The 23184-nt window shown below is 34.7% G+C and overlaps 1 protein-coding gene across 1 annotated transcript; it reads left to right on the forward strand.

The window, feature by feature from the left end:
- The first annotated feature begins 13188 nt into the window (after positions 1 to 13188).
- LOC110464374 (SCO-spondin-like) lies at positions 13189 to 22480 on the forward strand. The gene is made up of 10 exons (XM_021519566.1): positions 13189 to 13231; positions 14290 to 14340; positions 15413 to 15501; positions 15779 to 15850; positions 16348 to 16468; positions 17709 to 17809; positions 18808 to 18873; positions 19648 to 19774; positions 20235 to 20396; positions 21083 to 22480. Coding segments are annotated over exons 1-10 (1389 nt in total). The 5' UTR covers positions 13189 to 13230; the 3' UTR covers positions 21682 to 22480.
- The last annotated feature ends 704 nt before the right edge of the window (positions 22481 to 23184 follow it).

Here is a 23184-nt window from a genome sequence, read left to right on the forward strand (position 1 = left end):
CGTAACGGGATGTCTCTCTCAAACTATGTCATTGTCTCATTGACGACTTAACTCTTTTTCCGAACAAAATCCTGCAATCGGGGAAAGCATAGGCTTGCTGTATCCAACTACATGTCGTAAAAAGACATTGGAGAAACCACAATCGATCTTTTGAACTCATTCCACATTTGGGATTTTTATAATTTTTCTCTACTTCCTGAAAACGTTTTACCTCACGTTTTGCCTTTGTGTTGAACGTTTGCCCTAGCGGGGTAGGCAATGGCTTCTATTCCCGAGGACTGGACATACCAAAGTCCTTAAAATGGCAGTTGTTATTCCCTGCTTAACTTTCAGCATTTAGGGTTATCGCAACAACTGGTTTACCCATTGTTAGTATGGTGTGACCAGATGGAATACTGTGCTGGGTGCCTTCGGCATTGTATTTAAGTGAGTTAGCACTCAAAAGTCGGCATCAGATCCGCTCTATCGAAAGGAGGCAAAAAGCAACACACCCTTCCCCCAGCAAAAATACACATAAGCATGCATACATTACACAACTGGAGGCACGTCCTTGAATTACCATAACTGTTGATAGAACGTTAAACGAAATAAAATCAAACCAAACCAACCTTCCCTTAAGTCTCCTTCTAGGGGTGTCTGTCCATGCTGTCCCTCTGATGTAACGTAACGTGGCGTCTATCCCATCCTATACATATGTAACAGTGACACGTGGGTTTAATGATGACTTAAAACTAAAGTTGTATCAATTGCTGTATAAATGTCTTGGAAACAATGACTCGCAATGACTTTGTCTGAGACTTGATCCTTTGATCTGGCATAGAGTATGGAGACATATACTGCAGAGAAGGGTTTTATTTCTTATTTTTTTTTAGTATTTAACAATGACCTAAAGCCTTGAAACGATAATTAGTCGACTCGTTTGTCAGTTTTTTATTCCATGATGTTAAAACAGATTGGCGTATAACACATACAGTGTATGGCTATACGTGGAGCATGAACTGTTAAAAACGTTATACCTAAATGTATCTATTACTGTACAAATAAAATTCACAAGTAGGTACAAGAACCATCAAGCAGTTTCGAATACATTTCCTATAAAATATACATGTATATGTCTTCGAATTTTAAATATTATAAGACGATTTGATAGAAGACATTTCTGATAACGCATTTCTCCCCTACCCGATCCTGGAACGTATACAGCTCCGGATTGGTGTTAAATGCAAAATCTGTTACAGTAGCAAACACGTGACACATATATCGATCATTCCGGGTATAGCACGTACTAATTGTACGAGGACTGACACAATGTGTGTGGTTGCCAACAGAAATGGTTTCCAATATCTCCCCGAAAGTTACATTTACGATTTTTCTCTGGATATTATTCACAGGTAAGAACACCAATTAGGTAATCACCAAGGTTTTCGAGGAACTATGATTTAATGAGGAAGATTTAACAAATATTTTACCATCGAATTCAATTGATATCGGGGAATGTATTGTTTTCTGTATGGATTATTGTTTGTCAAGGAGAGACATACCGGTAATATGAATTCTTTTACAAAATGTAAAGTCACTGTATCTGTTATAATATGTGTAAACAATATCAATGTCAATTACTCGCTGTTAAAGATAGTGTTTACACAAAGAATTATATCATCAGCAAATGTAGCTTAATAACGTATTGAATGTCAACAAATATAATGAATATCTGAAAATCATGTATCGTGTTTCTGTTTTCCTAACTCAAATCAACTGAGATAAGGAAAACATTAAATGTGCCTTCGAAAGATGGATAGTTACGCTCAGTTACATGTTTACCTGGGGCTGACCGGGAACGATATTACGGGTATCACAGGTACAGAAAATGTTTATCCCTTCCGAAATATCTATTTCGCCTCTGTTATTTTCAGTGAGATTATGACGTTGTTTCTTATTGGTTTATGTTTTCTAGGTCACTGTTGCCTTGCATCATAGACAATTCTTACCGTTATGGTATCTTCCTTGTTTTTAATAAATTACTGATTCATCAAAAATAACCTGCAGCATTGGTACAGGTCGGTATGTATTATACTTCCTTGAGTGTGTTGTGATAAACTTTATCATGCAAATGAATGCAATATATGATGAACAACATAGACTTGCTGCACGTTCCATCATTAGATACACACAACTCCTAAATTGTATTCTACAACAAGAAACGATACATAAACATATTGCATTGTATTCTGACTACGCACTAACTAACATCTTTCGATCATTTCTAATGTTTATTCTCGAGCATTTCTAGCCAACGCGGTTGGTATCCTCTAAATTAAGTTTGGGTCGCATTTGCATACATCAATTCATGTATTGTTCCCTCGGGCTCCGTTTTATGATCCAGGCTGAATTCGTAATTTAAAAAAGATATATATGTCAATGTGTGAATTTTGTTGCGATATTGTCATTGCCATCTTCATCGAAATCGGTGACTTTATCAACAAAATTTGCTCCATAAAATGTCCCAGATTCTGTGAGTATAATTATTTTACAAAGGAACAGCATTCATAAATAGTTATAATCAATGAAAGCTTCCCAACACATTTGTATTTTTGTACAATATATCAACTTTTACTAGTGCATGTATAATAATATAACAAAATATAGAGTTTAGGGTGTTCGGGTGGCGCAGTGGATAGCGCACTTGTCTTTCACCGAGGTGGCCAAGGTTCAATTCCCCGGCCGAACGTGCAAAGGTATGGGGTTACTTGCCCGATCACGCGGGTTTTCCCGGGTAAAATGGTTTCCTACCACAGTCAGACTCTCCGTGGGCTTATATCCGGCCCAACAAAAGTGATTAGTATAAGTTGTAAAAACTCGTTTCATGATTGTATTAAAATAAATCAAGTTAATATGTATATATAAATAATCTGTTAATTTTTTTTATTTATAACAGTGAACAGGAGCAAAGGGGAGACAACTCCAGTACTTCATGTGATTGGATTTATGAAAAACAGAGGAACTATTGGTATTGCTTCTTTTGAGGTAACAATTCTCAATTCCAATGTTGACACCGCTAATGTCTACATTTCAACCCGAGACGGACCAACGAGGAACTTTACACTTCAAAGCAAACGTGTCCATACCGAGTCCTTAAGCGCTGATGTTGAAGTCATTGAACATGCATTGAGTCGTAAAGGGATCAAAATAACATCAGACAAACACCTGTTGGTGTATGGCTCAAGTCGTATTCTTAACGGTTTGGGAGGTTTCCTGTCCGTCCCAATAGAATACCAAGGCTACCTATACCATGTAGTGACAGGAGGATTAACAGGACAGATTCTGGTTGCCGGCGTGTACCCAAATACATGTGTAAAGGTCACATTACGATTAACTGACAATGAACTTATCTATGACGATACAATGTATGTGAATGGAAGTACAATAACGGAAATCCTCGGTGAATACGATACTATGCAAATCTTCTCGACCGGGGATTTGACAGGAACAGAAATAAGATCATCTGAAGCAGTAACTGTGTTTGGCGGATGTAGAACAGATGGCGAGTGGCCAAAGAAGGACCATTATTTAGAACAATTACCTCCATTAAAACACTGGGGTAAACGACATGTAACAGTCCCTCCTTATGGTTACCAGTATCACTGTAAAGTTTTGTCGGGTTTCTCTAACACAGTTGTAAACTACACATGCTCAATGAACACAGAAAAATCACTTGTTCTACACGACGTAGGGTATTATCAGACTTTAAATTTTAACAACTGGGCCTGTTTACTGATTTCAAACCAACCTATTCTAGTAACAATGATGGTATCGATAGACAATGAAATGCCTGCTATGATCACGATACCACCCATGAAGGAAGTAACTGAAGAATTGATGGTGTTTGTGTCAGGAATGATCACATCAGCACAATTAGTTCTAATAACAGAAACGAACATCATCATAGATCCCGCCGTTTCACCTTCCACAACGTACTTCGAGTGTCCGGAGCATCTCAACAGCTGCATCACATATATAACAGACTTGGTCGCAAATCAGATATTAACAATCAGATCAACGAAGCAACCATTCACCATTTCAGGTTTTGTCTTCGGAGTTATACGTACGAAAACTTCAATGGGTTATCCTATTATACACCATACATCTCAGGTGAATATATTTTTGATTTCTAAAGAATTGTAGCAGTCTAGAGTTAAAATACGTTATACATGTATGAAATCTTTAATATATTACTGGTATGCTGTGAATGATTTAGGTGACAATATTGGAATCCCCATCCTCGATACTACAAAGGTTACGCTCACTTTTGCTCTCCGACCCCTCGAATATGTCATAGCAAACTGCGAAAGTTCAGTTTGCACCACCTTGTGGACGAGACAAGAAGACTAGATTGATCCTTTCATGTACATCAAAAGAATCTTGCAGTCGCATAATGGTCATATTCACTTGCTTTGCAGTTGGATGTCGCTCCTTTGTAATCTTCAAAGGACATGCATCAGCCTGATATTGGTCAAATATTTTTTCTCAATATATATATTCCAGGGATTCAGAGATACAAGATGAACGTAACCTCTAGTGTATCGAGGATGTAGAATTCCAAACACCATGAATATTTAATTTTAAAGTGGAAAGTCTATCGTTTCAAACTACTAGGCGCTTAAAATAGACAAAAGTGAAATGAAAACGAAATAACTGGGAAACGTAAATACGATGGGCTTGCTCAGTTTGAGTAAGCCGTCGAGCAAAGCGTCCTTATATGTAGCAGAGCGGCCTATAGTCCTTCCGAAAGCCTAGTTAGTGCCTTGCATGGCCTCCCATGGCTATGCGTCAATTTTTCCTTTTGCATATTCAGACGATTTTTGCGTGTGTTTGTTTAGAAAGAAACATTTTAAGGGATTCAAATCAATAATACATAGATAAAAATAATTTTCACAAATTTAAAAATATACCATGTAGAAATGTTGATTTACTGTTGAAAAACGTATTTTAATGACGATCATAAAAAGTTGTAAATATGTTATTGCACGTTGGAATCGACTGTCAAGCGTTACATTGACATTTTGTCTCGTTATCAAATCAAATTGGTATAGATATATTGCATGGTAGACTTTCATATAGAATGCTTTATTTAGCGTTTGAATTTTTCATCATCTCGATAAAAAATATTTTTGGAATGTATTTTTTTTCCCGTATCTATTCTATACAGATTGTACTGTAATATTGAAAGTTTGCGCTGTAATATATAGCTGGTATGTAGTAGTTCCCCCACGAATACCAAATATTTCACAAGTATGGCAGAAAATAGATATTTTCTTATGAGTGGTATGAACGAGTTTATAATATCGGTATATTATATCATACGAGTGAAATGTATTTGGTATAAAAACAGGAACCCCTTGATTTGTCTTTATATTATATATAGTATTACAACGCCAAAAATGTTACTGTACCAAAGTGAAGGAATTATCAGATGAAGCGTAATATTTTGAATCATATTTTAAAAAGTCATGTTTGACAAAAAGTCAATATTTACGCGACAGTATGAATGCTCAACTCAACACAAATCTACGGAGCCCGTTAACTGGCATGCCACACACTTATTTTACGTCGTTTTATCGAAATTTGATTTTGAAATAACGAATTATTATTTCGGATTTTTTAAATATTATTTCCTTGTCATGCAAGATATGATAGCCTTGGTTGTTTTCACATCAGAAAAAGTCTTTAGACACCGTCAAAGAATTTGTTTATTATTTTGAAAAAGAACACGTAACAATAATTCGTAATAACGAGTAAATAATTCGACAAAACCGAAAAATATTTCGTCAAAACAAAAATATTTTGAATAAACAAGATAATAATGTGTTATAACGAAATAGTACTAAACGAAATAAATCAATGGTGTAGCATGTCATTTTAGGGGCTTCGTACAGATCTACCATTTTCTGTTAATAATAGGTTTTAAGATTTGCATATAAAATGCATTCATCTCAGCAGTTTGGAACAGTAACTACATCAGTGTGTGGAGAAAATATTACCAAAGCATCCGCTTCTTCTAGCGTCAATTTTTCTATTCCTACCAAAAATAGGAGTCGTGAATGCTGCCAATATAAATTACCTTTCTGATTGGTAATTACCAAAAGTGGTATCCTTAAAATGTGACAGATATCAGTTTTAATTTCTTTAACAGTATGAAAGGTTACAATATTATTAAGTTGATCGAACAAAAAAAATAAGATAATAAAATACAGTATATTGGTATTTATATTTTTCATCTTACCTTACAAATTATTCATGATATATGAACCAACAATTGCATCATCATCCTTATCATATTAAAATAGAAAATTTTATATTATCCACAAGCAGGAGATGAATAAGGCTAGTCAGTTTGTAAACGTCACATGTGAAATCAGCACTTCCTCCAGTACAACATTACCAGATACTTTTGAAGGTAAGCAAGCTGCAAAAGGTACATGTATTACAGCTTCATTTCTCTCAAACCTGATCTGGCTTGTATCACTTAGAATCACTTTTGTTAATCTACTAATAGTATGAAATGACCTTGTGGTATGACATCACATTGACGTTATATTTTCGCATTATGGGAGATATTAAATATGGAACCCACACAAAGGTTAAAGACATTGAACCAATTGATAAGGTACAGCGAAGGGCAACAAAACTAATACCTGGGCTGACGGATCTTTCCTACAGCGACTGTCTTAAGAAATTAGGAATCCCAATACTAGCATACCCAAGAATGAGGGGATATATGATTAACGTCTATAACATTTTGAACAATTTTCACGACAACAGATTTACTGCTGGCATCTTTGATCAAGATTCAACATCTAAAACAAGATGGCATACACAACAAAGAAGAAACATTTTAAATGAGATACACTGTATTGGGAAACATTCGTTTGGCTACAGAACTGTTGATATATGGAACAGTCCTTATGCAGGCGACAACAATTAAAGATTTTGCATTAAGTTCGGACACTCATTGGAAAAATCTTGAACTGAAATCTAATCACCTAGCTAGCTACAAATTTAGCTTGATTTTTTAATAAAAATTGATATTATATGATATAGACATAGAGGAAAGTGATTGCCTGCGTCCATCATCTATCCTATTAAATCCTATCCTATTAACCCCTGATTATCGATTGTGATTTGTATTAGTTTTTTGGGATACTTATTCGTAGGTTATAGTAACAAAACAACTCACTCATATTGATAACAATCACTATTAATTATCAAAAGCATTGTTGCCATTACATATCGAAATCCTACCAATGATGACATCCAAATGCCAACTGGAATCTTTTCTGCACTATGCAGTTTCCTCGTTATATCGTTTTAGTCAAATTATTGAAGAATGGTAATATTTGAGATATCTCTTTTTTCGATACATATTTTGATTATCTATTTTTGTACTGTAGTTTCTTCTTGATGGACATATTATTTATCTGAACAGATTCATAAAATGCAAATATAAATCTATTTGAATGTCATGCGTTTGTCACTATTTATGCAGGTTCTTATTCTACAAAGGACCCGTACCAAACCACAAATCCCGACAAGGCTTGCCTGTGCTGTTATTCCAAGAACTACAGCCTAGAGGAAATTGAGGTTATGATACAAGAACTGAGAGATAAACTCTTAATAAAATCCAACACAACGAGCATGTACCTCCGCTCCCTCACGTCTGCTCAAGACGATCGGATCTCGTCAAAGGCCATCGGATACACAACTGGAATTATCCTTGGAGCCCTTGCTACATGTATGGTTATAACTGACTTAGGGAATATAATGCAGATGTTCAATCGTATCAGAGGAAATGTATGTTCTCTTCTTCTGTAACAGGAAAAATGTCTGGAAGAAGGAAGAAAATATTAATAGTTTCAGTACACCCTCAGCAAGTAACCGTTTATAACAGATAAACACTTTCGTAGCTATGCCCCGTGATATCTGCGTTGACGATGTGTGTACTGTAAGCGAGCATGGATACACTGTTGTATGGAATCGCTGATAACAAGATGTTATTGAAATTATTACATTTATTGAAAAATACACATTCCGTTCTTGCTGTGCTTTAAAGGGACAAAGAACACGTACATCATATATTATTAATGTATTACATTAATGCATCCAACAGAAAATCGTTCCCAGTACCAGCTGACGTATTCAAAGCACCTCGTGGAAATTAGCTAATATGCCCAAACAAATGTCTTCGACGTCACGTTTTATCAAGATCACACCACTTACATCCTCGCATAATACAGATTGTTCCAAAAAGACGGAAGACAGTCTAGAAAACCGACGTCTTAATAATTCTATAGTCGAGATATAGAACAACCTCCCTACCCTCTGTTTGGACCTGTTTATCACCAGTTATCTTAAGAATCCTTAGAAACTGGATTTTCGTCTTTGTCAAATCATATAATAAAATTTTGATCCTAAATAATTCTTAGACGTTCTCTCAATTTTCAATTTCAATTTTCAATTTGCGTTTTTCTCATTCATCGTATCTTTGCCTTTTATGAGGTTAGAGTATACTCTGCATGATGTTTTTGTACAGATATCACGAAAGCATGATTCGTAAAATTTTGACCAAAAACTGTGAACTTTGAAATACCATTTAACATGGCAAATAAGACCCTTTTGTAGCCATTGTCAGGAATAAATCTATAAATCTAAACAACATTCATCACTACTGTTGAGCTGTGAATTTTAGTTGCAGTATCTTAATTTAAAGTGTTAGCAAATAATAAGTTACAACAATCAATACCCAGCATTGTTTCATGTCAATTTAAATATCTAGATACATTAAACGTGTATATCAATTTTGATATGACTCTTCAATCATTAAAAACTAATTTCTCAAACATAGTGATAGCAAAAATTGCTTTAATGTGTCCATTGATTTTTGCCTTATTCTACGTGATTGCAAACAAAAAACAGTTCAGACACGAACCGCTTGAAACATGGGCATTTTAGGTTTGTATTCTTCATTTTCTGTTCAAACATTGTACATATCCTGCTCGATAAAGTTTAATTTGACAAGAGAATGTCATACTCAGTGGGGTCTGATAATATCATGTCGGTGACGTCAGAATCTGTTCATATAGCAAGTTAAGAGGACACTTTAAAAGCAGTTTTGTTCCGGATTCAATGAACGGTAAACACTATGGAATAGAGTTCAATATAATAAAGCATTCATCGGAAAGAATAATTTTAATGTTTCGTTTTGTATACCATTTCAGAAACACATTGACAATTATTGTGATGAAATAATATAATAAAAGATGTTTAATCGAAAATGTCATAGCTATAAGTGTTTTGTGTTAAAAAACTATATTTCAACAATGCAACCAAGTAAATGGTTATTTCATTTCAGTAATAATTACCATAACTTTAGTAGGCTTATACAATACTTACACCCATCGTTGTAGCCCAAAAACAAAAGATTCAAATAGCCCTACCTCCCTACCGTGACGTAACCCATATATCGACGACAGAGTCACGGAGTGATCTCCCTTCCTCTTCCTTTTATGGCGCCTACTGCCTGCTGACGGCCCGGAGCTTGTTCCATATGAAAACTTTGTTTTGTCGGTTTGGTTTGAGTGTCAACTCAATTTAGTAAAGATGGGTGTAGGTATTGTATATGCATACTAAAGTTATGGTAAGTATTACATCATGAAAATTGGTTTTACTTCAAAAACCTCAAAATTAATGACAATCTACTGCATGTGAACCTTAATTCGAATTCAAAATCGATAAAACTGACAAACTATAAATAAAGAAAAGGTTAACATGCAAACCCTTGTACTTTAAAAGTAGAACAAGATCGAGCATGTTTTCTGCTTCATCGACTACATCGTTATGCACGAAAGTAAGGAATAAAATAGAAGTGACATTGAAAACGAGAGGCACCCTCATTAGCATAATGAAAACTCAACACTCAGATCTAACATGGAAATGAAACATGTCATAAAGATACCTTGGTTGCATCCATAAAAATTATCAATCGTCAACAGTCAAGGGAACTTCACGACCGGAAAATTAAAACCTCTTACGCTTATCGGACAGCCTGTTGGAAGCTGGATGAAAGCGTCTGATGACATCGAATATTGATAAAGAAATGAGATTATCAAAACACAAGCTTATATTGATTAAATGTCTACTTTTTGACTTATCAAATAGCATTGCCATTAAAACATAGATAAAGGCACTGAACTCTTTCACCCCTATGTAACTTTAGTGGACTCAACGATACATTGATATGGATGAGTCCATTATGGTCTACAGTGGTGAAAGGTTTACTCTGCAACGTTTGCCTTTTAACTACAAAAGTTATTCGAGAAATCCTTGATAATGTCATAGCATGTAATTTGCATATTATTGTCGTAGCCATATAATCTGCCAGTGGAATTAAATGCATTTTATTTCCTTATATTAAATTATCATGTTAAATATATGTATGACTATTGTCTTCTGTAAAAGTGGCTTTACTTGCATAGCTACATAGATACATGTAAACAAATTTCATTATCATATTTAGTTGTCTGGCTACATGGTTATGGAAGAAAAAAGGTTCAATAAAGTTCCTTGACAACATATTTAGTGAACTCAGCATACCTTAATTGTATCAAATGGTACTGTTCTCAACTTTAAGATCAAAATTCTTCTTTAGACTTCTACGGGTTTCTTAAAGCTCTTAAATTCATATTCATATTTTAAAAATATTTACTGTAGTAACGAAACATACATATATATTCCACACACTAGTTTTCCTCGATCTTTACTTACAACTGACCAACAGGAACGGCTTACTTCTTAACTGTTTGATAAGCGCGACAATTTCGATTTTCCGATCGAGAACTTGCCCTTTCTTTACAGTTTCAACTCTGGATCCCCTACCTACGGTTTATCATTGTCGCAGTTAATTCTTTACACAAGAACTTGCTCCGATTATCATGACGTCGGTAACAGATGTCGACTGCTGAAGGAGAAACTTCACAACACAGGATTCCCAAAGATGCAGGTTGATGAATAAAATTAAGTTTTATGGTTGCCATCAGGATCTTGCAAGGAGTTATGCTTTTTCCTAGTGTGATATGAAAGTCGATGTTTTCGTCTTAGTGTGCCTTATGTTTTTTTGACACTTCCTGAGTTTTCGATGTACAACATAACTTCGATTTGACTTAAAGTTATATGGGTGGAGCGACGATGAAGCAGAAAACGTTTACCCTTCCACAACACCTGGCCTTACGCTTTATCGATTTTAAGTTTTATTACAACGAATTATGGTTTTGTTAACACTTTTTTTTTTAGTTTTTTTTTTACTGCATGTTGTTGATTGGAATTCTGCTAATTTACACCTGTCTTTTAAATATTAATTTTGCAGGAAATGTTTCCTATTAAATAAAAACGGGATCTAACAAAAGCATCACTTGAAACCACCTGAAACTAGGTTTATTGTAGTGCCAAACATTTTAGTGTTAGAGTCTTGGCCATTGATAGTTTGACATACTTATTGACATCACCACATGTCCGTGTCACCTTGTAATGATGGTTGTTCCAGACTGACCGAAGAAATGCAACTCTATTCCCCTGTTAATCGATTGGTAATGCGTATTTCTCTTATTATTACCTTCTATTGTCAAAACACCGTTTGATGATTTCTAAATAAACAACTTAGCATTCTAGCCTATCAAGCAAGTATAAACATTGCCTACAGTCTGGTGGAAAATCTTATCAACGAACTCAGCAGAATCATTGTCAGCCACCCAAATCATTCTCAAAATATCGTCCCCAGTGTGTTTCATGTTGGCCATTGTAGTGATGTTCACAAAATATGCTCCGAAATAATTTACAACCATATATTTAAATGGCCGTTCGCCATTCTTTGAAAGGAAAGCTCTCATAACAAGAAACGAAGGCGTTTCTTCAGTTTGGTATGAGGTATGGTTATGTAAAACGAACGATGTGATCTTTATAAAGTTCTGAATTAAATCTTTATTAGACGAACTGACTGGAGAATACATTTATGTTGTGATTATTGTTGAGTGATGAATTTAATTTTTGACAGACTAAATAATTAAATAAGATACATGTGTTGTAATGAAGTTGAAATACTTGTCGTGGGTTTTGACAGTTGACGTAATGCAAACATTGTATACGGTTTAATATAAAGACACAATAGCATTTCTAACGAATTTGAATACATATCCTTTAATTTCTCGATCCGCACATTATAAAGATATTAATAAAATATCGAATTAACTATGAAACAAGGCTTAGTCATATATGAAATTGTTGTCCTACTATTTGTACATAATAAATACAATTCATTAGTATCGGGTTGCTATTTGATCGTCTGTATTTCATGAAGACATTATAAATATATCAAAATTGTTATCTGAATGGCTACGTTGAAATTTGGCGAATGCATGCAATCATATTTCCATCATTCCTGAATACCTAATTAAATTAACGCATAGTGAACAAGGTAGTACACATCACTAGCCTCTGAGGTGCCTCCGGTTCACTTCCCTGATGACTCCATTGCACTTTCACGATATCTCCGGTTCACTTTTGTTTTAACTCTAGTGCACTACCATGATATATGCAGTTCACATATGTGTTAAGTTCAGTGCACTAACATGTAATCTCCAGTTCAATACAGTGTTAACTGCAGTGCACTATCATGTCAACTCCAGTTCACTACTGTGTTAACCCTCCTTCATATGACTGAAATCACGGTTTCAATAATTGTTTATAACGAAAACATAAATTTATTTATGAATTATATGAAGAAGTGACTGAACCAGAAAAAAATATATAATTAATTTTAAAATATATTTTAACATGTAACTTGAATAGCGATATACGATCCTGCAGTTATTACCATAGAAAGCTTATATTCCGATCTCCCGAACCTGAATTATTTAGAATGCAAAATGTTGTGATTTGTTATGGTTGGTCAAAGAGTAAAATGTCATGGTTGAAATACCATAACTTTGCAGTGAGACGCATGTGATCAGACTTCAAGTTATCAATAGTTTATATCTGTATATGTTTGGCCTTCAGAAAGGTGCAGACTTGCACTTCCTCGTTACCGACCGACTTTCATTACAGTTCTTACCTTAATGGGTCAGCGTTTTCTATAAACTGCCACACATCTGTTTTGGATTACACAAGTAACAAGAAGGAGCAGCAAGTAAGTATTAAAAACATCTAATGGCATTCGAAAGTGTTTAATGTCCGTATGACTTTGTTAATGTTAATCTTCTGTAACATTATATTGTTTAAGAGATTAACTTTTTTAGATTCGTTATTGTAGGATTTTTTATCGCGTCTTTCACTCAATAATAAGCCCTCGCTTTAATACTGCGATGATAACACAAAACATTTCATTTTGATAATAATAATATATATGTTATTGTGACATCATTAAGTCATTCGAAATCTTAACGAGTCATTTTAAAACCAATCATAATTTTTTTACAAAAAGGGTTTCATGATCTGGTATGATTATTTTTAATCAGTGTTGACCGAGTTTTAAAGTTTCTGTTGTTTTTAGGTATAACGCGCAATTTGAGGATTTGATTGTATTGAAATCCATTGAGTCTATAGCGTATTGATGTTCTCTGTGTTATCTTAATGACATGTAACTCGTTGTTTTTGTCGAAATAGGTTTCTATTTTTGATTAAACGAATTATAAATCCAGCATAAACATTATTCACTACACGCCGGTCGTTCAAGCAATTTTGTATTGGTGTGAATTACAGATTTATTGAACTACTTAATTCAATTGTAAAACAGACGATGGTAATTGATCGTTGTTTTAGTTTTAAATTAGATTCTTCTTTTCCTATTTTTAGTTTGCAATGTGCTGAACCATTATTTATATTCCAAAGGCCAAAAGGGCTTACGTTAAATTCAGCTTGATGTGGAACATATTTTGATGCTGTTAAACTTTCAAAAAATGTCATTTGCTATATATTATTTGCAAAACTCTTTTATTGTAATAATATATTGTAATATTCGGATACACATATATAAAGATCTGCAACTTCACGTTAGCCTAGTTTTTGTTTAGTTACCTGTACTATACAACAACAAAAAATGATGCTAAAAAAACAATACTAGTTTAGCAACCTACAATATACATGCATTTCTATTGAAATTTACTATTTTAAATAATGTTGAATAGGCGTGCCAGTGTATTTTCTAACAGTTCTTGTTTTACATTATACTGTCAATTCCGTCCTCAGTGGCCTCTCTGATTCTTGTCTCCGGATTGCTGTTTTATCACATTTGCTTAGGTAAGTAACTAAGATATCGTTAAGGGCAATTTATTATGTCAATAATAAGTGTTATTCTTTTAATATTTTCAAATAGTTTAAAGAAGTACTTGGTTTAAAGGCCGAACATTTTATAAAAGAAAGAATATTTGATCATATTTCGATAACCCTACATCCGATAGGACGTAATTTTGTTTTTCGATTTTAAGGTTACGAACAAATAAATCAAGCAAATTACACAGTGTAAGATGATAACTCATTTTAGAAATCCTTATTAAACTCTAGCAGAATGATAGGAGCCTTAAGATGTAACATGGAGTGGATGAATCGACTGAACGGATATTTGCATATATAATCCCGATATACCGACGCAAATCTCAAGAAACCGCTGCAATGACATTCCCATCATATGAACAACTGAAAGTATTTTTTTATTATTTTCTCTGCTCATTTTTAGAAAATAGGTCAGTCTGCCAAACGTAAGTGACGACAGTTACAATAAAAACCAGGTTTTCGGAGTGGGACTTTGACAACATTGACAATCAAAATCATAACTTCATATACAAATAACAAATTTGTGAAAGGCATATCGCGAGCATAATTGTTTGTTCGACGACAAATCAAACGGCGTGATACATGCCGTCCTAGAATAGTATATAAAAATCGTTGATTAAGTCTTAATATCATCACACACTTTTTTCTTCGTAGTTTACAATTGTGTTGTTGCGTCTTTGAATAAAAGTACATGTATGTCCTTGTCGTAAACTTAATGTTTCCGCAAAAATGCTGCCTGATTTTCAATATTTGTTGATAATTTTCTCGGACGTCTCAAAAAGCGTAAAAAAAATATAGTAAGAGTTGAAAAGTAGTGGAATGTTTCGTTCACTATCTCAGAATCTTAGATGTCACCTAAAAAGGGATCAACAGTAACCGTAAACTTGACACCAGCTAGTACATTCAATTGGGGTTTTCTGACATATTGATGGGTTTTTTTTCAAGGAATAGAGAATTTCTAACTTGTTTTTAACGTTAAGGTTATTGTGTTTTTATACATTCACTGAAGGTTCCTGTACTGTTTTCTCTTACACTTCAGTATTCACGGCTGGCCCGCAGTGCTTTGAATGTTCATCAACTCCTCGACTAGAGTTTTGTGATTACTTTACACAATGTGAGGAAGGGGAGGTAATATTCTTTATTGTATTCTATTTTCATGTGGTTTCATTTATTATTCCCTCTGCAGCCTCTGGGGATATCCCACACCATATGAGGCGATCAATGTTCCCAATAACTATATTACATGTGAAGTACTGTAGATTTAAATAAGCCACTGAGGAATCAGTGTTTCTTTTTTATCATCCGCTTAGGGAAAACATTTTAAAGACCAAAACAACGCTCACATAACAGTTTCTTGATTTTAAACTTTTTTTTTTATTTTGTTAAATCTTTTCATTTTGCGCAGAAATGTTACGTACAGAAGATACGTACACACAATGGCCACGATCAGTACAAGTCTGGGTGTGTCAACAACCGAGTAAGTTACGTAAATATAGCCACTGTTTCGTAAATTGATGGCGGATCAGGTACATCTAGTCTTTTTATAACCTGTATATAGTTAACCACGTATTTCTAGCCCTTGTTTTGTATACCCTCACATATAATAAATATAATAATTGTTTCGTATACATTTTGTATGGTACCTAACGTTTTTCAAGTATATTTTTCGCCTACCTTGTACATGATAAGTAACGAATCTATTGCCATTGTTTCGTATAACTTGTGTATGGTGGCTCACGTATCTCTAACCATTGTTTCGTATACTTTATTTATGGTATATCACGTACATATATATTTATGTGATTTATGAAACATACATGATTATGCATCGCTTACAACATGCAGTTGACTTTGCGGTTTAGACTTCAACAAATAAATCTGTAATTAAAGTTCAGACTAAGGAGTTAAGAAAATCACAATATACTGTCTTTAATTACCTTCGTCCAACAATAATGATGACATTTTATTTTACAGAGCTGCTCTCTAGATATGAATTTCCATGGATCGTTTGGAGAACTATCGCCGTACGGACAGTTGACTTGTGTAGAGTGTTGTGACGGAGACATGTGTAACAACCAGGGCTGTAGGGATACGGGTTCGTACTTAATTGAATCTGAACATCTATTTTACTAAGGGGAAAGAAGAATTACGTCTTACGTCTTATCATTTGAAGACTGCTAAATACGCAATATTATTTTTAATGAATTGACAACGCCATTGAAGTGTTTGCATATATCTTCAATGTTATAACTGACAATAATACTGTCAATAAGCAGGATTGAATTAGGTTAACATGAAAAAGCACAAATTGACTCATATCTAACGTAACATATGCAGTCATAACATGTTTTAAAGACTTACAAATAATCTATTCACAGCTTGTATTTCTTATCTTTTCACGCTGTCATCTATTCAGAATTTATCAACTTTCTGATCAAGTATAGCTCTTTACATCCTTTTTCTTCTCTTGATTTATTGCTAGTTTTATGAACATCCTTTAACTTAATGTACGATTGTCGATTGGAAAACATTAATAAAGAAAACAATTTTTCCTAACCACAAATAACACTTTCCTGTGAAAAATAAATAGTTCCGGAATTACCTTTCGTTAAGGAGCTGTCATTACATTTTTTTTCAATTCACATTCAAGCATATTACCTTACCCAGGTATGTTATGTTCCAAGAACACTTTCAGTCTTTCAAGTTAAAAGGTGGTAGACTCTGCTAGTGGATTTTTTAGTCCCCGAGGTTTGCCGAAACCTTGATGGTCACAGTGGTCTCTTGTCAATAGTGACATGGTTCATAATATCCTCACTTTACTAGTTCTTATTAATTTGAAATTAACCAGTACTCTTCTAATTTTTGAAGTTGATATACTTAACGGTTTTTACACACCTCACGTTCTGTTTCAATAGTTTATACCCATTTCGATTTCGGACTTTTCGGCCCCTAGTATCACCAATCAGTCCTTGAAGGAAAACACACCGGTATGGTAATTCATTTTTAGCATGTTGTATGTTTTGCCGAAGTTTAAAGTTGCAGTCACATATGTGTGTGCAAGGAACATCTTTCTAGATCTATCTAATACAGCAACGTAGTATTTTATATTCGTCCATTGTAGCTTTGTTACAGGTATTATCATGCATACTTCTGTTCGGAAATATACTGCAGACTAATGTTGTTAAACTTATATCATTTACCTTTTTTTCTAAATCTCATGACATATTTATGATTTTTTTTGTTTTATTGAAAAATCAATAATTTGAAATTGATATTCTGGATTCGTCTCCAAAATCACTGTAACGTCCTTGTCTAATTTCTCCGGACTTTCACAGGACCACCACCGAGAGAATCACGTGGGCCCTACTGTTACCAGTGTCAACACATGCCAGACCCAAGCTACTGTGAAAGACTCACTATCTGTGATAGTAATGAAGTAAGATTTATTATGTTATTCGTCTAAATAAAATAATAATAATTCGATTTCGCTATATCATCACTTTGAATGTAAATGTGCATGCGAGTTTACACAACAGGGTGTCTATTTCACGTGACAAAAATATCGACCTGTATCGTACGGGGCTGTAAGAGACGACTACTTTAGAACTCTCGGCCCGAGTTTTTTCGTGTCCTCATTTGCGGACAAGGAATGGGTTATAATTAATCTGGTGTCCTGTCCCAGTACAATATTTATACATGTTTTATTTTTCTCCCTTTTACATGCTTTTTGTTTGAGTGTCTCCCTTTGCATTGTTACTGCCTCCAGGTTTTGATATTTTCGTGCGATAGTGCATTAAGATAAACTCTCAACTAAGAATAATAAATTTATAAACAAGTTACGTCCTTTATTAGAGTCAACTATGACTGAGGTCACTGACCCCGAGTAATCCCGTCACGTCATGAAATTGATTGTTGATAACTTACGTCACAGATAATATCTTGACCCGAAAACTTCAGTATAGATCTGCATCGCTTTGATTATTTATGAAAATGTGACTTAGATTTCGGAAAAACGCAGAAGAGTGACAAAAAATCATTGTGTTACGTAGTGATACGTACTGTGGCAAATTTTAGGTCATAATGTTCAGTGTACTTGTTAAGCGAAAACACAATAGGGCTTTCCATCCCATAATGAATTCTTTTTTATAAGGTTTATATAATTTTTCACAATTATATGAATCAGTGTTTTTGAAGGCACAGTTATTTGTACGCATTGAGTCTTAATGCGGGGGGTAACCGGATAACCCTGAGAAAATAAACGAGGTCGGGCAGGTGACTTCATATCATGTACGCCCGATCGGAGAATTGTGTCCTTTAAAAATGAAAAATAGAATGTTACAATCTTTACATTGTTTAATCAAGAAAGACCTGTGTTTAATATCTACGCAAAATATAGTAGATCAAATTGAATTCATCAGCATCAACTTTTTCTAGGTTTGTACTATTGATGAAACAGTTTCATTTGGACATCAGTTCTCAAGCGGATGCCGACGAAAAGGAGTAAGTATAACTAAATTTCTGTATTAATTTCTTACACCGTATCTGTGAAGCATTTTTGTAAATTTCGCGGTAATTGCAGGAGGGAGAATAGGTTTTTTCGTGTTATTTGCTCTAAATTTTGTACGGCGCTATTAATAAAAGAACATCTTTCATGAGTACTTGTATAGGAGATCGAGTCGGCTAGTTCATGTCTTGTTGCAGTTATAGATCAGATCAGCTGTTCCTTATATACTTCTTACAGTTGGTCATTATACACCTCAGTAAACGAAAGCTTCTTCTGGTAGCCTATACAACTAAATTACAACTGTCTACGCAGATCTGAATAATCACGTGTATCTACTGTATTTATACATAAACCTCGCAGGGGGCAACCGTAAATTTCATTAGAGGTCAGCATTTTGCTTGAAGAAATGTGATAGGTACATTTGATTGAAATTGATTATTGCATTCAAAGGTACATTGCTTCCTGAAGTATTTGTCCATTTCTCCCGGTGGACATGACTCCTGTTATATGTACTTGATTTTTCAGTAAGACACTTTACCACTCATTGTTTCATGAAGAAATGACTGGAAATATATATTCACCCAAAACATAAATATTTCAATCTAGTTAAATTTTATTTATTTCTGTTTTATGATTCATGTAGTAGGCCACAAGTTTCAAATCTCATGACAACATCAGTTTCAGCAATCTTCATTGATTTGCTCGAGGTGATTCTAAGAAAATCATTGTAACAAAAGAAGATACACACCAGACCATGTTTATATTGACAGGAGTGCTTACACGAAGGCCTGCTGGTGGGTAGGGATATTGATAACCTGACGAGATCGTTCCAACTCTGTCATAAGTGTTGTTCTGACGACTTCTGTAATCAAGATTGTCAGGATCACCACCAGCAGGGTATGATTTTCGTTCCGGCACGGTTTATAAGGAGCACAAGTTTCAAAAAACATGAATTATCTTCCGGTTCCATCTTGTGAATTTGTAACGTTGGAGGGTTTTCGGCACTTTTTTCTTTCGCTCTGTACGTACATATTTTTTCAAAACACGTTTGACTTGAATTTTCATCCTCTTTAACTTAAGTATCACTGATAAGTCCTAAATAAACGAAATGGCAATATGGTCATCGCAAAAATCGCATTTTCTTAAATAAGCGCTACCTTAAATGGCATTTCAGGTGATTCGTTCTAAAATAATAATATTGATTTAAACGTCATGACATATTTTTCATCGATATTTTTGCTTCTTTCTTTCTTTAGCTATTCAAACAGCTGATACAGATATTGAAATACTACTTGCCGTTATTAAGAATATTTTACATAGTTAACAGTATCTCGTTTTCCCTTCTATTATTGTACAGAGGTGGTATTCTGGAGCGCCTGGAGTCCGTGGGGTACGTGTTCGGCTCATACTTGTGGCAGTCATGGACATCAGATTCGGAACCGATCTTGTACAAATGTCAAAGGAGACATAACATCACAAGGGTGTGAGGGTGTACCTAGAGAGGAACGTCACTGTTCAGGTATAATAATATCTGTACAAGTATAGTTTTAATTACACATATCATTACCATATGTTTCTGTTGTGGTGGTCATATGATTAAATTGAATTCGATACAAGTATGCCATACCCTTTGAAATGTTACATATATTCAGATATAAAACTACATGTAATACTCTATTCTAATATAAGACATCCATTATTAACAACAGAAGTTGTTTTTTGAAATCCTATCGATCAATCTTATACATTTATTGCCTTTGTGGTAGGGAAATACAAGTTGTAGTTGGTCTTGCCGATTTCTTCTAGAGAGTTTCCGAATAAGGGAAATATGATCGAGAAGACTCGCGCGCGTGATGGCGATATGTTATTGCCCCGTCATGTAATCATTATCAGACACCCTTTAAAAAGGTGAGGTATAATAACAATTGTTCACTGTATTACTGTTTTCCATCCGAAGTTTGACGTCAACTAGTCTACCCATTCCATTAACCATTGCGCGTGAATGCAGGATAAATATCAAATTACATATACACCGGTAACCGATGTGTCCACATAAATATAAACCTTCAAACGCATTCAAATCAAAATATTAATATTAAATCAATAAAATAACACGAGTATGACGGTACCTTATCACCTCCTAACCCTTTTTTCCGCGAGTGACGCTTGAACATTCCATAATTTGTTACACTTTTCTTCGTGAAGGTTGTGTCGAGTTGTACAACAACGGAGAGCGTACCTCAGGTATTTATACCATAGCCCCGGCCGGACACAAGCCCCTGGACGTCGTCTGCGACATGACTGATGGAGGAGGTTGGACTGTTCTTCAACACCGGCTTTACGGTTCAGTCAGCTTCAATCGAAGCTGGACTGATTACGTCACTGGTTTCGGTGATCTACGTGGCGATTTCTGGCTCGGATTGGATAACATCCACATCCTGACGTCGCGGGGGGTCCACGTCATCATTGATATGACTACAAAGGCAGGAGAATTAGTACGTTACAGTTACGATCACTTTCAGGTGAAGAACGAAAGTACGTCCTACGAGCTGTCAGTTTCCGGTGATACCTCTGTGAATTGTACAGACGGAGAAAGACTACTATATAATAACGGTTACAGGTTTGCCACTCCTGACAGACCGGATGCACATAACTGTTCTATTCATGGCTCGGGATGGTGGTTCAGTTATTGTTCGTATTTCAATATAAACGGTATTATAGATTTGTCTAATTTGAATTATGGAATGACAGTGGGCTGTCCACTAGTAAGTTTACTTAACGAAACACTCATGAAAGTAAGATGATTAATTCTAGTGACACTTTAAGAATGAATTGTTACTACAAATTACTATGACGCAAACGAAACAAAAATTGTTTCCAGAGAAAATGCTGACAATTAAAATAAAATCGCCTTAAGCATACTGTTCGTTATCAGCCGTCCATATAACTAAACAGGTGCATATTTAAATGAATAACGAGTTTTTTGTATTATGATTTCATGCAATGAACGGTTAATTAAATACCTTAAAATATTTCAGTTCATAAGGGCTTGTTTAAACGTTATATGTACATCGCTTTGTAAAGTGTAATAGGTTTAAATTTCTGAATGTCTCGTTTATTCACGTTGCCGAATTATTGCACTTTGAGAAAGTGATACTGTATAGCATTTCTAATTTAATACTTTCATCTTATGATATAGATATTGTTAAATCAATCAGTTAAAAATAAACTTCAAGGAAAAACAGATATTAACACTATGTGTAGAAATAGTTCTGTATATAATTAAAGCTACATATATCTCCTCCCTTCTGATCTCTGTATAACCAGGGTAAAATTTTAAAACGGTATTTTATACAATATTCTTGTTTCTTAATGCATGTATTCCCTTTTCTGTATTAGGACATAACAAATGATGAACTAAGAAAGGATTATTATCAGGATTTAAAAATATGATGCCTTATGATCTGAGCACATGTGTATTTGTATAGCAATTGTTTTCTCAATTACTGTAACACGGTTGGGCACCCCCTGCAGAATTCGGGATTCGCTTTCGTGCCCTCTACTTGTGGACAAATAGCGACCAAAATAAATATGCTGCACCTTTCTCTCTATTTTTATCTACCTTTTTTCCTAACGCATTGCTTGGCAATGCTTCACTTTTGGCTTTAATGTTGAACGTTCGCCCAGGTGAGGAAGGCAATGGGTTCTGTCCCCAGGCCGGGACATACCAAAGTCCTTAAAAATGGCAGTTAATTGTTATTCCCTGCTTACGTTCAGCATTAAGGGTGATGGCAACAACTGGTTTACTCGTTGCCAGTATAATGTGACCGGGTGGAAATGTGTGCTAGGTGCCTTCGTCATGGTATTTCAGTGAGATAGCACTATAAAGTCGTCATCATTACATTTCAAATAAATATTGTTTAGTCAGCATATTAATATTTCATGATGACCTTTGGAATTAATATGAAAACAAGTAGTTCTATATGGCGAATTTATTCCTATAGTCCAAAACAGAATGCATATTCGTCGCACGCGCCATTTTCTAAAAATGTAAACAAAACACAGACATTTGAGTTTGAATTACGGCGTTCTAGTGCTTTTTTGAACTTCAAAACTAATCATCTGTGGACAAATAAATGTTTCATGTCTATCTATTTTGAATTGACATCATTGTTATATTTAAAACTATTTTTGCAAAAAGTAATCCGATTTGGGTACTGATCCGATTTGGATCACAGATTTGTTCTCACCCTGATACATCAAGGGAAGGACTTACAATATATATATGTATCTATGTTTAAAATGTC

This window comes from Mizuhopecten yessoensis, unplaced genomic scaffold, assembly GCF_002113885.1.
Source record: "Mizuhopecten yessoensis strain PY_sf001 unplaced genomic scaffold, ASM211388v2 scaffold10985, whole genome shotgun sequence".
Classification (NCBI taxonomy): Eukaryota; Metazoa; Mollusca; class Bivalvia; order Pectinida; family Pectinidae; genus Mizuhopecten; species Mizuhopecten yessoensis.

Bases quoted from the DNA above. Each gene is read 5' to 3' on its own strand.
- LOC110464374 (XM_021519566.1), top strand. The intron at 18,874-19,647 runs GTAAGTATAACT...TTATATTGACAG, and splicing joins GCGGATGCCGACGAAAAGGA to GAGTGCTTACACGAAGGCCT. The intron at 19,775-20,234 runs GTATGATTTTCG...ATTATTGTACAG, and splicing joins TCAGGATCACCACCAGCAGG to AGGTGGTATTCTGGAGCGCC.